Source organism: Podarcis erhardii (assembly GCF_964252035.2).
Source record: "Podarcis erhardii genome assembly, chromosome: 11".
NCBI lineage: Eukaryota > Metazoa > Chordata > Lepidosauria > Squamata > Lacertidae > Podarcis > Podarcis erhardii.
The window spans coordinates 1,313,379-1,331,655 of NC_138501.1; the positions used below are offsets into that span (position 1 = coordinate 1,313,379).

General features: G+C 45.5%; 1 protein-coding gene across 1 annotated transcript in view; it reads right to left on the reverse strand.

Moving 5' to 3' along the window:
• Nucleotides 1–17,024, reverse strand: part of KLF9 (KLF transcription factor 9) — a 31,074-nt gene extending 14,050 nt beyond the window's left edge. The window contains exon 1 of the mRNA XM_081881095.1: nucleotides 15,991–17,024. Within this exon, the coding sequence (XP_081737221.1) occupies nucleotides 15,991–16,522 (532 nt within the window). The 5' untranslated portion in view covers nucleotides 16,523–17,024. The remainder of the gene's footprint in view (nucleotides 1–15,990) is intronic.
• Between the last annotated feature and the right edge of the window lie 1,253 nt (nucleotides 17,025–18,277).

Below are 18,277 nucleotides of genomic sequence, written 5' to 3' on the forward strand. Positions count from 1 at the left end.
CCAAACACTACCTTAGTCATATGCCCAAAGTCCCTGTCTAATCTCATCTGGGAGGGAGTTCTACTGAATGAACAAAAGGCAGCACATGGTTTCTGGTCACTTTCAAAGGAAAATAACAAGGACTGGGCACACAATGCCCTTAGGCAGATGTCCTTTGAATTCTGGGCACTCGACTTTCTATGGACAACTCCAAGACTAAATTTTGCTAGACAGAATGGGGTGTGCGACAAGCCCTCTGCTAGAATAAGTAAGCCCGCATTATGCTGTGCTCGAGGGAAGAGTAATATTATGTCCCTGACGAACTGAATCCAAGAATGAAGCACAATATTATTTTAAAGAAAGAATGGCAGACTTTTCTCGTAATGAAAGACGTCTGTGTCAGGTTTACCCTGACTCCTGCTTATGCAGGCAGGTGAAATAACACATACCTTGGGTGGGGGGCAGTGGAGAGAACCAAGGTGAGCAATGGGCTGGAAATCGTCAAGGGCTCAGGGCATTCGCTCTGTCAGAATGTACATGGGCAACAGAAAGACTCTGCATAACCACATGTATTAACCAAACTCCACCGCCAGGAAAATACTATGATCCAAGTTCCGACTCTGTTGTGGTGCTTATAAAATGGGTCTTCACAGCTGCTTTCATAGACAGCAGCTAACGGAAAATGGATGTGAGCTGTGGGGATTTTCTGTACTCTTCTTTATGATTAGCAGGATTCTCTGAAACACAAAGCAAACAAACTACCCTTCTCATTGACCTGCTAGCAACTGTTGGATGGTAGTTAAAAAAGATAAGCAGAGTACAGTGATACCTGAAGTTAAGTACTTAATTCGTTCTGGAGGTCTGTTCTTAACGTGAAACTGTTCTTAACCTGAAGCACCACTTTAGTTAATTGGGCCTCCTGCTGCTGCTGCGCCACCGGAGCACGATTTCTGTTCTCATCCTGAAGCAAAGTTCTTAACCCGAGGTACTATTTCTGGGTTAGCGGAGTCTGTAACCTGAAGCGTATGTAACCTGAAGCGTATGTAACCCGAGGTACCACTGTACAGCGGGAAGTGGTTGTATTTCCCACACAGGAATGTTATTGGACAATAACTCTCTTCATCCCTGACCACTGGGCAGGCTGGCCATGCTTGGAGTCAAACATCTGGAGGGCCACAGCTTTCCCCATCCCTTCCCTACAGAACAAACTGAGTTAGTGGATGGACACTGCTAGGCACTGATTTTTCCTAAAACAGCAGGGCATTCCAGGCACCTGCAAGTTCCCTGGACTCATGGTGGGCTAAGTGCACACGGCATGAAAATGTCATGCCTCCGAGGACCACTATTCCCCAATGCCAAAGGAAACACATTGCCTTCCTTTCCCTGCCCTTTGGATTTCTCCTCCCTCTTCTTCACAAAATAACCCTTTTTCTCACCACCTAAAGACTTCAGAGTCCCATCCGAGCAACAGATTACTGAGGGCAGGGAAACCATAATGGAAAAGCCCAACCTCAGCTCACAGTACAAAGGATATCTATAACAAAAAGAATGGATTTATACAAATCCCATGGAAAGAACTGTATTCATTGTGCTACATGGGGTTATTATTGAGGGACTGGGACTGGTTAAATATCAAGTACAGTGGTGCCTTGGTTTTCGAACATAATCTGTTCCGGAAGACTGTTTGATTTCCAAAACGTTCGAAAACTGAAGCATTTACTTCCAGGAAACTCAATACGGAAGCCACATGGCACGCTTGGCTTCTGAAAAGCGTTCAAAAACCAAAGCAGTTACTTCTGGGTTTTGGGCGTTTGAAAACCAAAACGTTAGACTTCCTTTGAAAAAAAAAAAAAAATTATAGAATTTTTCCAGAATAAACAAGACAAAAAAAAGTAACAACAATGCAAAAATACAAAAGAAAAGGAAAAATACAAAAACAACTAAAAACACATAAAATTTCCCTTTACCTATTTTCTTTTAACTTATTTTCCGGACCTCCTCATACCTCCCTTTCTTATATTCCAATTCAAATTGTAAATTCAGCAAATCCTCACCATTAGTTTTTGCTTATTTCAGAACCTTATTTTCCATATCTCTTAAAACATTACAGCTGGAAACCACTTAATTTTCTGTCCAACATCATTCTAACATTCATTAATTTTACAATGTTTCTGCAAATAGTCTTTAAACTTCTTCCAATCTTCTTCCGCCGACTCTTTTCCCTGGTCTCGGATCCTGCCGGTCATATCTGCCAATCCCATATAGTCTATCATCTTCATCTGCCATTCTTCCAGAGTGGGTAGGTCTTGTGTCTTCCAATATTTTGCGATAAGTATTCTTGCTGCTGTTGTCGCATACATAAAAAAAGTTCTGTCCTTCTTTGACACCAATTGGCTGACCATGCCCAGGAGAAAGGCCTCTGGTTTCTTCAAAAAGGTATATTTAAGTACCTTCTTCATTTCATTATAGATCATCTCCCAGAAAGCCTTAATCCTTGGGCACGTCCACCAAAGGTGAAAGAATGTACCATCAATCTCTTTACATTTCCAATATTTATTATCGGGCAACTGATAAATTTTTGCAAGCTTGACTGGGGTCATGTACCACCTGTAAATCATTTTCATAATATTCTCTTAAGGCATTACATGCCGTAAATTTCATACCGGTGGTCCATAACTGTTCCCAAACATAATATTATGTCCAACATCCTGTGCCCATTTAATCATAGCAGACTTCACCATCTCATCCTGAGTGTTCCATTTCAGCAGCAAGTTATACATCCTTGACAAAACCTTAGTTTTAGGTTCTAACAATTCTGTTTCTAATTTCGATTTTCCCACCTGGAATCCAATTTTCTTGTCCAGTTTGTAAGCCTCCATTATCTGATAATAGTGAAGCCAGTCTCGCACTTTGTTTTTTAATTTCTCAAAACTCTGCAATTTCAATTTATCTCCGTCTTGTTCCAAAATTTCCCAATATTTTGGCCATTTGGACTCCATATTAAGTCTTTTAAAGGCTTTCGCTTCCATTGGTGACAACCACCTTGGGGTTTTACAAAATGTTAGACTTCCAAGACGGTCGAAAACCAAGGTACCACGGTATTAGTAACTGGCAGTCTCATATGTCTGTTTCCCTCTGCAAATCTGTGAGAACAACTATTACGACAGACTTTGAAGGTCCAAGAAAATATGCCTAGATACTCTAGTAGTGCCATGTGGAAATGTAGTAAACAGAAATATTTCTGCAAATATGAAATAAGCCATTATTAATAAGGACATCTTCATTCTACGGAAATGGTAGGTGGAGAGAATAACATTGCTGAGGTCAGAAACCAGGGTTGGTGGGTGCCTGGTGTTAGTGACCATTTATATATTTAACAATGGTGGTTTTCATGTGAAGTGGCAGAAGGATAATTTCAAAAGACAAATGTATTAGCAATAGTTTTGAGATATGATGTAGTAGAGCAGTATCTGTAACAGATTCACAGAGATGACCAGTACCAAAAAAAAAAAATTATTTAGAAAAATACCGATTACATGGGTCAGGTGCAACAACCAGGTGCTACCATATTTACTTCCTGGGAAGTTCACTCTTTGCTCCTTGAGAAGAAAGGAAAGCCATGAGAAAGCACAAACAGACAGGATGCAGCAGCCCAATGACCATTCTGTACCTGCGTGAATTTCTAGGGAGGTGGTGAATCCTACATCCACACCAGTGTCAGGAGGTAAAAGTGCATCTGTTTTCATTAGAGTCCTGTGAAACGCCTGCTGCTGACACCTCTTTTAGATACAGTGTTGGATAGATTCTGGCAACACATTGCTTTCCTCTAGCTTATACAAGAAAGCTTATCTAGATGCCTTCATGAATGTAGAAGTCTGCCAAACTTTTCCTGCCATATTCTCTGAAGAGTTAAGTGTAGAGTTTTCTATTTCATTCTACTGAACTTGCTCAGGTATTTGGCCATCACAGCCAACCTTTGCTTCTCATTGTGACAAGTGCCCAGGTATTCAGCTTCCCTTCCAAACCGTTTCTGGTATAACAGTGGTTTCTAGGATGAGAAATGGAGGCAGTTAACAGGATTATTAATAGTGCCCACAGAGTAGCAGAAAATCCAATAAAATAAAACAACTTGCATTCACCTTCTTGCACATATCAGCTTGGTAAGCAAAGTGTCAGTTGCTCTGAGAGTTCAGCTTCTGCAGAGGGAAAATGGGTCCTATGTGGAAACAGAAATGGGGAGCGGAAGACAGGGAGCAAGTTAACAACGGTCCTGAATTTTGCCAGGAAACACTGTTGACCAAGGCTCAAGATAGAGCACAGATGGGGAAACGTGTGGCTCTCCAGATGGTCTTGGACTCCAGCTCTTGCCAGACCCAAGCAACATGGCCAATGGTCAGAGATGCTGGGTACTGGAGCTCAGCGACACCTGGAAAGCTCCATGTTGTCTTAGCCCTGCTCTGGAAGAAAATAAAAAACAGAGCTACAGAGCTCTACTTCTATGGATGGAAACCAAACACATCCAGACCCTAGAGTATAATGTTCCCTAGGGGCAGAGCAAGAATTAGCCATACTGTACTCACAAACTTGCAGCAATGGAACACTGCTGTTCCTAAAACTTACAGAGATTATGCCAGTGGCCTGAGGTAAATTACTGCCGAAGGAGGTCAGTTGTTTGTCTTGTATGTACTTTACTACCCTGCAGTTGGCTGGCTGGCCTGGAATCTGCCTACTTGGCAACCGTTTCAGTAGATCAGCTGGAGGGAGGCCTGTAAATTAAAGTGAAGTCCAGACACCGAATCCCTGCAAACAAATGGCTGGTCTGGCAAATGCTGCGATGCGCCCACGTGGTCGGAGTATACTACGCAACATTCATTTTATTCCAGTAGTGCACTCTAAGGGCACAGAGAGAAAGAAAAGGGGGTTAGAACCAAATCCTCCGGACAGCTGACACTCCTTGCTTCCATACCTTGGCCATTTAAAAAGTGCACTGCGCATAAAGCAGTGCTTTAAACTTATTATGCTGCCAAATAGGCCGTTTTACTTACAAAAAAGTCCAAGAGGTAAATATAGAAGTTACAATCAAACACTGATAGCTAGATCCCCCACATGAGACCTGAAACAAAATGCTTCCCTGCCTCCTCTCCCTCTAATGGGGGAGCTGCTCTTCCCAGGCTCCCAGCACCAGCCTTGCCCTCAATGGGGCTCCAGCCGGCCAGCTCAGTCCCTTTCCCTCTCTTAGTCCATTTTGCTTTTCAAACTGACACTCCATATTTTATGGCTCCTGGAGGCGACTAAGCCCTCACTGGGCTCTCTTTTTTAAGGGAGGGGGTGGTAGGGAGGAAGGCTGGTCCCTTTTGTGTTTTAAAAAAGGTATTGCCTCTGGCATCTCCCACTTGTTTCTCAGTGGCCTTGCTTTGGCTCAAGTCTTTGCTGCTGGTCTTCAACTACCTGAGAAAGAGTACCAACCACATTTTAAAAATTGTGTTTGGGTGTTTATAATATTTGTTGTTGTTGTTGTTGTTTAGTCATTTAGTCGTGTCCGACTCTTCGTGACCCCCTGGACCAGAGCATGCCAGCCACGCCTGTCTTCTACTGCCTCCCACAGTTTAGTCAAACTCATGCTGGTCCCTTCGAGAACACTGTCCAACCATCTCGTCCTCTGTCATCCCCTTCTTGTGCCCTCCATTTTTCCCAACATCAGGGTCTTTTCCAGGGAGTCTTCTCTTCTCATGAGGTGGCCAAAGTCTTGGAGCCTCAGCTTCACAATCTGTCCTTCCAGTGAGCACTCAGGGCTGATTTCCTTCAGAATGGATAGGTTTGATCTTCTTGCAGTCCATGGGACTCCCAAGAGTCTCCTTCAGCATATAATATTTAACCAGCAGTAAAATTAAGAATTAAAATATTCCTCCAGAATGCTAATAACTTTCTGAACTACAAGAGGGTTGGGCATCTGCAGCTATCACTGGAGCAGAAATTATATGGAAGTGTAGGGGCTTCTGAAAAGGCCTGGCTCCCACTCCCAGCTCTCTCAAATGAAATTGGGGAAGCCGCTCCCCAGCCCATCTTAATTGATAGGAATGATAGCCGGTGACACTGCGTAGCCACATAGGTTTGACAGCATAGGGAACAAGCCAATGCCCACCTAAATCCCAAATCCAGAGACCCTAATCTGAATCCCAAACCTGGCTCACTGGTCAGATCCATAGAGAGTGCATGCCCACATTCTGAACATGCTCTCCTCCCTTCCTTCGTGGAGTTCCCTCTTCAGAGGTGGCCCAGGGCCATGGGCATAGCCGGGGGGGGGGGAGCATGGGGACAGCTGCCCCCTAAATAAATAAAATTCAATAAAAATACATAACAAACTGAGGTTCTGCCCCCCTAATAAAAGGCCTGCCCCCCCAACAAATATCCTGGCTACACCCATGTACCTTAAGACCCAAGAGCTTCTTTCAAGCTCAAAAAAGAGAGGTGGGGTGCATTTCCCTTTGAAATGTGCATCCCTCACACATATATACCCCTTTTGGAACTTGGGGGAATTTAAAGAGCAGTTTCAGGGATAAGGAGGGCGCCTGCCACTTGGGAGGGGTGAAGGACCAGATACACATATGGAAGGCAAGTGTATGCTTCTCTATATCCTTGTCCCCAGCTGCAGCCTTAATGTTATGAGTCATTAGGATACGGATTGAAAAGGAAATGAAAACAAAACAAAACATTTATCATAAAGCTTTTACAGACATCTAAGGTGCAATCACATTTGGGATACAGGTTACATTTCTAATTTGCACCACAAAAAGGGCTAAAGCATTTGGAGCTCTTTTATAAAAAAGATGAATTGGAGCATGCATGGTAGACAATTTTTTAAAAGTGACTAGTTTGAAGAAAATACAGAGAACTTTCTCTCCCTTTCATAATACTAGAAACACAGGCTCACCCAAAAATTAATGATTTACTGTGAATGTGCAAATTGCTGCTCCCTGCCAATGGGCAGCAACAAACTACAACCCTTGATTTAACATTACAGATGCATCATGGATTGTGGTTTGTTTTGCTCATACAAACCACAATTGGTAAGTCAACGACACACCTTGACTTTGCAAAGTGGCTTGTTTGGAGCAAAAAAGATCACAACCCCCAGTTGGAATATCAAACTAAATCCTGTATCACTGTTTGTTGCTCCCACTCACTAGCAAGGAGTAGTGAAGTGGGAGCAATCTGTGCATTCAAGGTAACTATTTACTATGGGTTACCATGATGTATCCCTGATTGGCAATAGGTTCAGGGCAGGAAAGAAAAGAAAAGAAGTATTTCCTGCAACACAACCAACTTATAGAACTCAGCATATAACATGCTACAACTATTATCTGTGATAGCTAAATGGAACCTCAGTGCTTCAGCAAACAGCTGTGGGTGGGTGTCCTTTGCAACCTTAGGGTGGGCTCCTCAGGGGCCTCTGGATGCCCACAGTTGCAAAGCGAACACTGGGATCCTGCAGATGATTTACTGTGCTTCCATTTACTGTTGCGCATCAGCCTGAGGCAGCTTTTAAACAGATAAAGTGAAAACTAAGAAAGGAAAAACGGAGCTCTTAGAAAGGTTGCATTCACCCCATAAATAAAAGGGGTATAGGAAGAATTAATGAATGTCACCACAATCCCCAAACTCAAAAATCCAGTTACCACAAACAATACAAAGAAAACACTCTGAAATACCTTGCATTCCTCTTTGTCTCCCAAGGCCTCTGGAATGTGTGGCATTCCTGCTTTCTTCCGAGAGTGCTTAGGGTCTTCTGAGCTCTTGCGCTGTCCAAGCACCCGCCCACCAGCTTGCATCAGCACAAGGCTATGCAGTTCTTGTCAATCTTAGCCAGAGATGTATCCAAATTGCCCAGAAATGACTGAAGTCTCAATGGATGGGTGAGAAGTATAGGAATGTGTCCAGATCAGGATTTCTTCCTTGTTCCAGAATGCTGCTGTCATCCCCCAATGTTTGGCACTGGCCATGCTACTCCTTCATTCTTCTTCTGGCATGGATTATCCCAAGGAAATGATTCCTGGCTGGGCAACAGAGTCTGAACACCCAGTTCCAAAGACTCAAGATTAAGAATTCCACTCTCACTGAATCCTGAAGTTTACAAGCATCTGGATACTTCATGGCCAGCTGGCAGCAGATCTGCAAAGCATCATTTTCCTTCATATATGTGATAAATAGTCAGCTTGTTAGGAAGCCACAAAGATACTGATGCTGGTGAGAAGAAAATGCATTTAGAGCCACAGTATGTGCATTTCTAGAGGCATGGTATCGGCTTGCTAGGAAAACATGGCCCATAAAGAAGAGTGATGAGACCAGAGAAGCCACTGAGACACAAAACAGTAGCTTCATAGACTTTAGCACCAATATCTCAACTTTAGCAAAATTGTTTTTCTTACTTGGAAGAAACAAAGGTAATTTGAACAGTGCAGGACAGCCAAGCAGCAAGAATGGAGGACAAGGTCTCTGGATTACTCAAGCGTGGATACAGCATTTGGGTTAGGTATCTACCTGTCCCTGTGAGACATTTCTGTTGCTGCACAGCTGCATTCTGTAATCTATACAAGGAGTCAGGAGTCTCCTGTATTAAAAACCACAAATTTCAAGATGGCAAGATGTTTCCATTTTTTAGAAAATTGATATACTTAATATGCTTGCTGTTTTCAAAAGCTTCAAACTTGCTTCTTTCTTTGTTTTTACTGATTTACAGAATTGAGAACGCTGTAACCATTTTTCTTTCCTTTTTGTATGGTTAAGAAAGAGAACTGTAACCCACTGACTTTGCAAGATGCAATAAATATACTGCAGATTCCTGTTCTGGTTCAGAAAGTGCAGGGTGACATTGGCTGAGCCCAAACATTCCTAGGCATTAACAGTTTACATATTATAGGAGCCAGTCTACATATTACATGAGTCAAATATTTTGAAATATTAGGGAATGGGCTCTTTGCAAGCAATTGGAAAATGGAAGGTCCAGATATTAGAATCTTAACTTGATTTCCAAAGCCATTGCAGTCTTGGGATGGCAGTTCAGTTCAGCAAATACTTGCCTTCTTCCATATGTTCTGGTCATCATCTCCAGATCCCTTGACCCCATGAAATACGACTGATGTTAACCGGTGGCAGGGCTTTTTCCGATGCCCAGCCTGTGGAACACTTTGCCAACTGAGATATGTCAGGTCCCATCACCTTATTGTTTTAGTCAGCCAGCAAGAACATACTATTTAACACCTGTCAAACTAGTGAAAATGTTGAAAAAAGAAAAAGGTAAATGCAATGAAGTAGAGGGATCCTTTTCCCACATGTGGTGGTCCTGTAAAGTAATCAGGGAATTCTGGGAAGTAATTTACAATACATTAAAAAAGATATTAAAAAAAAAATTTCCCCCAAAGCCCGAGGCATTCCTTTTGGGAATGGTAACAACAGAAGTCCCTAAAAATCAAAACAAAAAAATATTATTATATGCCACCACTGCTGCTAGAATCTTATTGGTACAAAGGTGGGAACAAATACAGTACCCACCAAGGAAGAGTGGCAGTTTAAAATGTTTGAATATGCTGAATTGGCAAGCATAACAAACAGGGTAAGAGAAAAAGATGATAAAGAATATAAGGATGATTGGAAGATGTTTATTGAACATTTTAAGAAGCAGTATAAACAAGTAAATACCACCTAGCAGGTCTTGAGTAAATCCAGCAGGATAGGAGTTAATAGAATTTAACAGAAGAAGATATTCGAAGATTAAAAATTTTGAATACGCGATGGGGGGGGGAAGGAGACACCAGGAAAAGGGTGGAAGGGGAGTCACCAGGTATTTAGTCGTATGTCGAGATTGGTAATGAAAGCTGTACAACTGGGGGGTGGAGGGAAGGGGAGGTGGGATGTGTGCCTTCTCTCTCTCTCTCTCTCTCTGTGTGTGTGTGTATATATAAGCTTTTAGATGGTTTCCAGTTAACACTGCTTTAATTTGATGGCTATTTTAGAAATTATTATTGTGGTTAGTTCATGATGTTAACAGTTTGGTTTCAGGACTGTGCCAAGGAACAGGAACTGCAAGATATGCTTTAAAAGTTGTGTAATGTTTTGATTTGTTAGCTGCATTGAGTTTCTTTTGGTGTTTTTAAATTTGGTGTTTTTGAAAGTTAAAATATAGAGAGGGGTGTTTGTGTGCATGTATCTGTATATTATCTCTATAGATATAAATAAACAAATAATGTGAATATTATAGTGCTACGGAAAAGTAATGTACTTCATTTTCTAGAAAGCACAAACAAATACAGAACATGCTCTTTTCTGCAAAGGGACAACATGGAGCAATAAATCATTAATGCTGGCATTTTCAGAATGTCCATTTGTGGCAATTATAGTTACCAATTTTGGTGTGAAAGAATGAAGCTTATGAGTAACTGACTCTTATTGCTCACTGCTTTCCTCTTCAATATGCATTTTTATCCCCCTTAGGATACAATATGTGTGTTTTATACTTGAGATGAAGAAGAAATGAACATTAGAAAACAAAGTTTGTGAGTAATAGAAACTGATCTTGCCATTTAAACAGGCATTATCAATATAGTACTAGAGTCAAATATAATGCATTTCACTATTCACACAGTATTTTCACTAGCATAAGAGTTTTAAAAATAAAAGGATTCTTGCCAAGAGAAATCCTTACTGTCGCGCCAGTCACCTCAAGTAGGCATTGTGTTCACAAGAGCATATCCTCGATCCATCCATTCACACACTGCATTTCTCCCTGTGAGTGAATAATAGGGGAAGGTTGGGACTTCTGATGTGGAAGACACAACTTACTGTGAGAACTTTCTCTCAAACACAGGATAGATGTTGAAACCACATGTAACTTCCATCTTATCCATGATAACTGCAGCACTTTGAATTTAATTACCATCATGGATTTAGACCCAAAGTTCTATTAAAAAGATACCAATGTTTGCTTGTTTTTAGTGTGTATGCTAGAAACGAGAAACTTACATGGAGACCTCCAATGGCACACATATAATCAACATCCAGAGAGGTAGCTGTGAGGCTTTCTAGACGCTGCTGGACTGCAACATCCCTGAGCACTACCCAGCGGCGTAGCATGGGTTGTCAGCACCCGGGGCAAGGCAAGTAATTTGCGCCCCTAACCCCTAACCTGCCGCCGCTGCCAGCTTCTTCTTGCTGCTGCCTGGGCTGGTCGGGTGTGGGCGGCCGCTGCACTGTCCCTCCCCCAGATAGTCCCTCCCTCGCTCTCTCTCCGCTCCGCACCGCAACGCACGCCTGGCACCCTCCCCCTCCACAGTGGGCGGCGACCTGGCAGCTCGGATTGGATTCGGACAGCCAGAACTGCAGTGAGAGAGAGTGAGCCAGGTAGGGGCAGAGAGCTGCGAGTGCGAGCGCCCCCCCCCAAAGTGTTGTGCCCGGTGCGGCTGGCCCCCCCTGCACCCCCCACGCTACGCCACTGGCACTACCAGGCTGCCAGAGGCTGATGATAGCTGCACTGGGGATTGAGTGGCAATGACATCAAAGAGTACCACCAGTAATAATTCAATTATAATTTAAATTATTTAAGGATTTGCCAAGGTAGTTGTATAAGTTTAAATACTAGTAGAAGGATAGGAAACCATTATCTGTATTGAGATCCAAATGACACGTATTGAACTTCTCAATTACTTGTTATTCCACAGTTTTACCATGAAGTTCATATCCATTGCTAACTTTGCGATTTGGGGCTTTGTTTGTTCCTTTGTTATGTCACATGCAGCCCTCAAAGCAAGATGTACTTCTGACCCCAGAAGGGAGAAAGAGCCTGTTTGGGAGACAGCTGTGATTATCATGGTTTACAGACCCATAAATGCTTTTTTTTTTAACTCTTTCACCTTAACTCACACATTATGACCTTCCACAACTTTCAGAGAGATTTTCAGCTGGTTAGGGTTACGCTGATGCAGATCCCCCAAAGCAGGGTTAGAAACTCCTAATGGCTCCTTAAACCAAGGTTACAGTCCCCAAACAGAATGTCTAGTGGCCATTTGGGGGCAAGATGGCTCTCAAGTCTTATTCTTCAAATGATGGGCTGACTGTGATTGATTCTCAGTTAAATATCTGGCCAGTTCAGATGACAACCTGAGCTCAGTTAAGAGCTTTGAGAACTCAAAGAGGAAAAGTCACATTCCACATATATATTGGCCTATTCCAATATTTTTTCTTAATGGCAACTGCTCCTGTTCAGACTGCACAGAAAAAGCATTTTGGCTCCAGAAATTCATTCTGAATGTGCAGATAAAATATAACTGATAGAATTCTACAGGATGGACTATTAATGTGAGAGAACAGTCCAGATCCAATGATTCCCAGGCACTTGCTGCCAGGTGGTGGAGATGGCAGTTGCCATCCTGGCACCCTGGAATCTTTCCTTGATCGCAGGTGGTTGAAAGCCAGGTGCAAAATGTCCACAGTGTCCACAAGGACCATGCAAGTGCCTCCAGGCCCCCCTCCCACTTGGACATGGAACAGATACACCCTAAATTTGAGGAAGCCCCTTCAACTAGAATAGTATGCCCTGTGCTCTGGTAAGTTGCTCGGTACAGCTGCCCTCATAAGCTATGGCACAGACTGCTATGACACCTGTAGTTTTGCACTGTATAATGAATAAAAACTCACTGAAAAAACATTTTACTTGAAAGGGGGATTGAGCAGGATTCTGACACCGTTCTTCAGAATAAAATGTGAGCGCATGCATTAAAAATGTAAGACAATGGAGCAGCCAAGGGTTTACCTGCACCTTCTTTTACACAGTGGCTGTGAAAGGCTGCATGGGAAAGTGGATTCGATGGCCCAGAAAGCAAGTTCCAATGAAGAAAAGGGCCTATTTAAGTATACATTAAAAGTTGTACGTAATAAAAGCAGAAATGTGCTTTTTTTAAAAAGAGATCCCCAATGTCCAATGGGAGCCAGCCCATGGAGTGGGGGCAGGCAGGTACCATTGAGGAAATGCCACCATATAGCTACGGAACACACAGTATATGCCATGGGCCTCGTGGGGTTTTAATCAGGCAAGCAAGCTTTACACTCAAATGTAGAGTCCAAGTGTCTTGTTTGCTAAGGACACAGACTTAAACCTTTAAACAAGGCTCCTTTGATTTTCTCATTAATACAATGGTATTGTCTTTCCCCCCCACTATAAATAAAAATAATTCAACTTTACACTAGAAAATGTGGGGGATTTACTAGCAAAAGGAATAACTTTGTATGGGGTGGGGATATTTAACCACTACAAGCTATTACTAGCTGTAAATAACTCAGTGATACAAATGAATTTCAAAGAGCTAAACAGAGCATAGAGTTTATTATTTCTCACCCATAACACTTTTCCAGCTAGTAAAAGGCAGAGAACAAAATCCTTGGTGGGAAGTAGAACATAAGTTTGAATGTATGTATGTATGTACATAATGTATGTACACAAGTGTATGTACATAAATGCATGTATGTACACACCTAGCAGGTCAATTAATAACGCAAGTAATTTGCATTCCTAACTTGCAGACCATTGAGCAGATGTCATTATCGGTAGAATATAAACCAGTGGCAGGTAGGGATTGGGGAGAATTTCAATCCAGTACACATTTCAAACCAAATCTATTAAATCCATACTTTGCAAAATAATATGATAACTGAAACATTTTAATTGCCAAAAGCACATAAATCCAATCCAATTCTGATGTGACTGGTTCAGCATGGGCACCGAAAGCTGGTGGGACAGCCTCAGGTGATGGACTTCTGTACATTCACAAATGAACTGGAACTCCTGCTCTACTAAGGAAACTGGCTGGTGTTGCTCTTGCTCTTTTCTTTCCTATGTTCTGTGTTTTAACCACAGGAATCACTGCTGAGTGACACACGACCCTCCTTTTCCTGTTCATCTTCCGTTCTGAACTGCATACGATGCCAGTTCTGTCAGCAGGAAAGCGGCACCGGGACTCCCTCCCACAGTAGACAGAACTAGGCCAGAAAGACACTTCAGCGGGGAGTTCAGCCAGAATCCACATTCTGCCACTCCCTCCAGGAGAAAGATACTTTAGTACACAGATGTTTGCAGCACTACTGGTCTTGTGTCAGTTCCTAAAACAAAGATCTCTTCCTCTTCCAGTTGGCTTTTAAGGGGGGAAGTTGTGGTGGGAAAATAATCTACAAGAAAAATGCTAATATTGAGCAACATGAGTTTCTCTCTTGCCTCACTCAGTCTCTCCCCTTATCAGGCCAGCTTCAACTTTTAAAAAGCCATGCAGATTGTATGCATCATGCAGTGCTCTCAGCCAAACCTTAAAATCTAAAAACACAGCTTTTAGAATTTAGAATTAGAATTTAATTGCTAAAACAGACACCTTTTTAGATTACTAGGTTAACATGCTGCAAAACTGCTATATCATCCAACTCAGGGCACAAAATATCCTGTTTTATGGATAATTAGGGTTGTGAATTCAGCATTTACTTCCCTTCTCTCCCAGTCTATAGACACTGCCAAGGCAAGTACCAGTTGAATGTAGGGTACACCCATGTCTAAGACTAAAAATATAGACACCCATTTTCTTAGGACTTGAGTCCAAATGTATAACCACATAACTATGAAAGAGCCATGTTCTGCCACTGCCATACCCCAGAAATACATAGCCCTGTGTGCTATCATACCATGATTAGAAGCTGCCAACACATGTGTGCACATAAATGGATAACATGTCCTTTGCTGGAAAAAAGTGACATTCACCAATCACTTGGTCTTCCACAAAAGCTTTACTTAAACATGCACCTGTGAAGCAATTCATTTTTCTTTTGGCAATGCACATTGAATACTGCAATGAAAAACCAGCTGTGTTCAGTAGCTGAGGGTGTGACCCTTACAGTGGGTTGGGTTCTAAACTGGGAATAAAACAGTAAGCATTCCCCTAGAAGTAACCCTTTACTGAAGACACACTCAACTGCTGATTCTAATACCTAAGACATCAGGCAGTCAAGCAACATGTCTTCATTCAAATGCCTCAAATGAAGATGGCTGCTGTATTATTGAGGATTAAATGAAAACTGAAAGTCATCTCAAAAGATAGATGGGAAAGTTTCCAAAGACAGAGACTTCACACGCTTATCCCTTTCTCTGCCCCGTCAATCATACATGAAAATGCAGTGAACATCAGGATCACCCATGCGTCTTTTCACAAGAGTTCAGAAAGGACTTCATCAATCCACAACAACTGCCAAAACCAGGCCACGCCCAGTGAGTTCTATGGAACCAAGATGTGCCATGGAGGCCCAAGCAAATGCAGCTCTAGAAAATATGCTATTTGAGGAAACAGCTGAGGAGGAATGAAGTTAGCTTGCCATTCTCTATTTTACTTCACTGAAATATAATTCTAGACAACACAATACAAGATCTGCAGGCAGACCCCTGGACAGATGCCCTGGCAAGAAGCAAAGAGTCATCATGAAATCAGATGCATCCCTTAGAAGCTCTAGCAGTGCATGCCTCTCTGTCTCCCTCTCCCAGCCCTTGCATTCCTTCCATCCTCAAATAAGCATTTTGGGACTAAACAGCTCCTCTGCTGGCCTGAGCTTCTCAGTGTAAGCACACCTAAGCAAGAGGGGAGGGGGAAACCCGAGGCTCCGGAGCCTGACAAGCCCGTGAAAACACCCTTTGCTCTCCCACCCACCCACCCGCCGCCTGGACGTGCCGTTTGCATCGACACCCTGTACCCAAAGGAAGCCAGGCTGCTCTCTCGGGCGCCGCGAAGGCGGAAACGGGCCGGGAAGCCCAGGAGAGCGAAAATCACCGCCGCATCTTTAAGAGGGTTCAAACGAGGACAACCGACATCTTTTTTTTAAAGGCAAAGCAGCAGCAGCAGCGAGAAGAGAGCCCTGCTTGCCTTTATGTAACGGAAGCATTTCTGTAAACAGCTTCAGCCCCGACCCCCCCCCCGGGACCCCCCCCCCACTAACCTGTGTGCACTCGGTAGTGGGCTTTCAGGTGGGACGACTTGCCGTAGACCTTGCCACACCCGCTGTAGGGGCACTTGTGTCTCTTTTCGGCGGCCAGCTTCCCTTTGGCGGGCGCGGCGCCGCGCAGCAGCGAGAGCGGGTCGGACCCGCCGCCCGCCTCCTGCCCCTCGGCGGGGCTGCGCGAGGGGCTGGAGCCGGACTCGGTGGTCACGTCGCTGTCGGACCCCGCGTCCTCGTCGGGGCTCTCCAGGCTGTCGCTGCAGATGGAGGGGGTCGGCAGGGGTCGGTACTTGTTCAGGTCCAACAAGCTTTTGGCAATGGTCACCAACGTGCAATAATCCTTCCAGGCGTCCCGGGGGTCGTTCATCTCCTTGGTGACGGCGGCGGCGGCGGCGGCGGCCTCGTCCTCCTCTTCCTCGGGCATCTTCAGCAGCTCCGCTTCCCGGGTCACGTCGGGCTGGGCCGCGGAGCGGTTGGAGATGGACACCAGGCACTGGGCAGCCACGAAGTCCATGTACGCCACCGCGGACATCCTGCGGGCGCCGATGGGCCCCGCTTCCCCCGGGGAGAGGCGGAGGGGCGAAGGCGGGCGAGCGAGGCGAGGGGGCGCGGGGGGGCCGCGATCTCCGGGCGGCTCCGGGCGCTGCCTTCAGGCTGCAGATCGCGGGGGGAGGCGCTCACGCCGAAGGATCCACTTCCGCGCCTCGGCGTTTACATAACCACGACCATCCGTGACCGCCGCCCCCCCGGAGAAAGAGGGAGAAGCGCCGCCAGCCCCACCTTTTGACCTGGCCGCCCTCGCGCCCTCGACGCCGGCCAGCTCCGGGAGGGAGGGAGCGCGCGGGCTGGGCTGCGATCCTGGCGGCGGCGGCGGCGGCGGCGGCTGCTGCCTCCTCGCCAGAACAGTGTCACAAGTGGCGATTTCAAGTAATTCCAGGAGCACCGAGGGGTGTTTCCCCGCTCGCTGGCTGGCTGGCTCCCGCCCGGAGAGAGAGGCAGCTCCCTGTCAGCCGCTGCCCGCCTCCCGCCCGCCGCTCCGCGCTGCTCCGGCCGCGTCTCGCTCGGCGCCCGCTTCGCCCAAGCCCATCCCGCGGCAGCAGCGCCTCCGCCGCCGCCGCCGCCCCGCCCGCAGCACCCGGGCGGCCGCCAGAGCGAGCCCACTCTGTTTACCTTCTCGCGCTGCCACTCAGAAGGCCTTTGGGCAGGGGAGGCGGGACCGCCAGCCCGCGCCGCGGCCAATCCCGGCCTCCGCTCGCCAAGCCGCGTGCTGCTCCGGAGACGCGCACACCCCGCTTAAAAGGGCGACGCGCGCCGCTCTCGCCCGCGCCGGCGTGGGGGGCGGGGCGGGGCTCTCCCTCCCCCCGGCTCGCCCCCCCCCCCCGCGGCGCCGCGCTGCGCCCGCTTCGGCCCCGTTTCCCTCCCGGGCCAGCTCTCCCCCGTCCTGCCCCGCGCCCTCCCCAAGAGCTCCGAAGTTTGCACTTTCGGCAGAGATGGGGTTAACTGGCCCACCCCAAGTCCTTCTAGTCCCAGCAACCAGCGGGCCAATCGAAAGTGATGGGGTTGATGTCACTCGCCGCGGCTCCGCCAATCCAAAATACAAGCCGAGCAGTTCTCACTTGTAAACTAGAGAGGTGGGAGCAAAGGCAAACTTCAGAGAGTAGGTTTGGCGGCGGCGGGGGGGGGGGGGATTATGTAAGCACGAGCAAAAGCCTGTTCCTGGCGTCCCCACAGATGGTGTGTGGAATGAGTATTTTATTAGATTACGTGGTAGGCCTTCAAGTCTCTGGTTAAAAACAAAATCTACCTTACTCCCAAGGTATTTGCTCAGGGCATCCTTGTGGAAATAGGTGCTCCCTGCCTTCATGAAGTCACTGCACAAAACCACTTCGAAAATGATGCAACAGGCAGGGAAAGAACCAGTTCATGCCTAGTGGACAATTCATATTTCTTCTTCACATAGGTCTACCCACAGTCATTGCCTGGGCAAGATACCTCACGGAACTGTGGGAGTAGGCCACACAATTGCACAGGAATACACTGCCAAAGCCAGTAACATCTTCTGCGAGGACATCCATAAAATCTTCCCAAGGTGAAGGCCCTGCCTCCAAGGCAATGGCATTCATGAATGAAACAATGTAGCACCACTGATATATGTGCCATGAGAACCATTTTAAGACCTTCCCCATGCTTTATTATTGATTTTCTTCCCTTTCTTCCATCAAGGAACTCTAGGTATCTTGCATGTGGTTTGTAGGCAGTCTCCCATTAAGGCGATGATCACATCCAG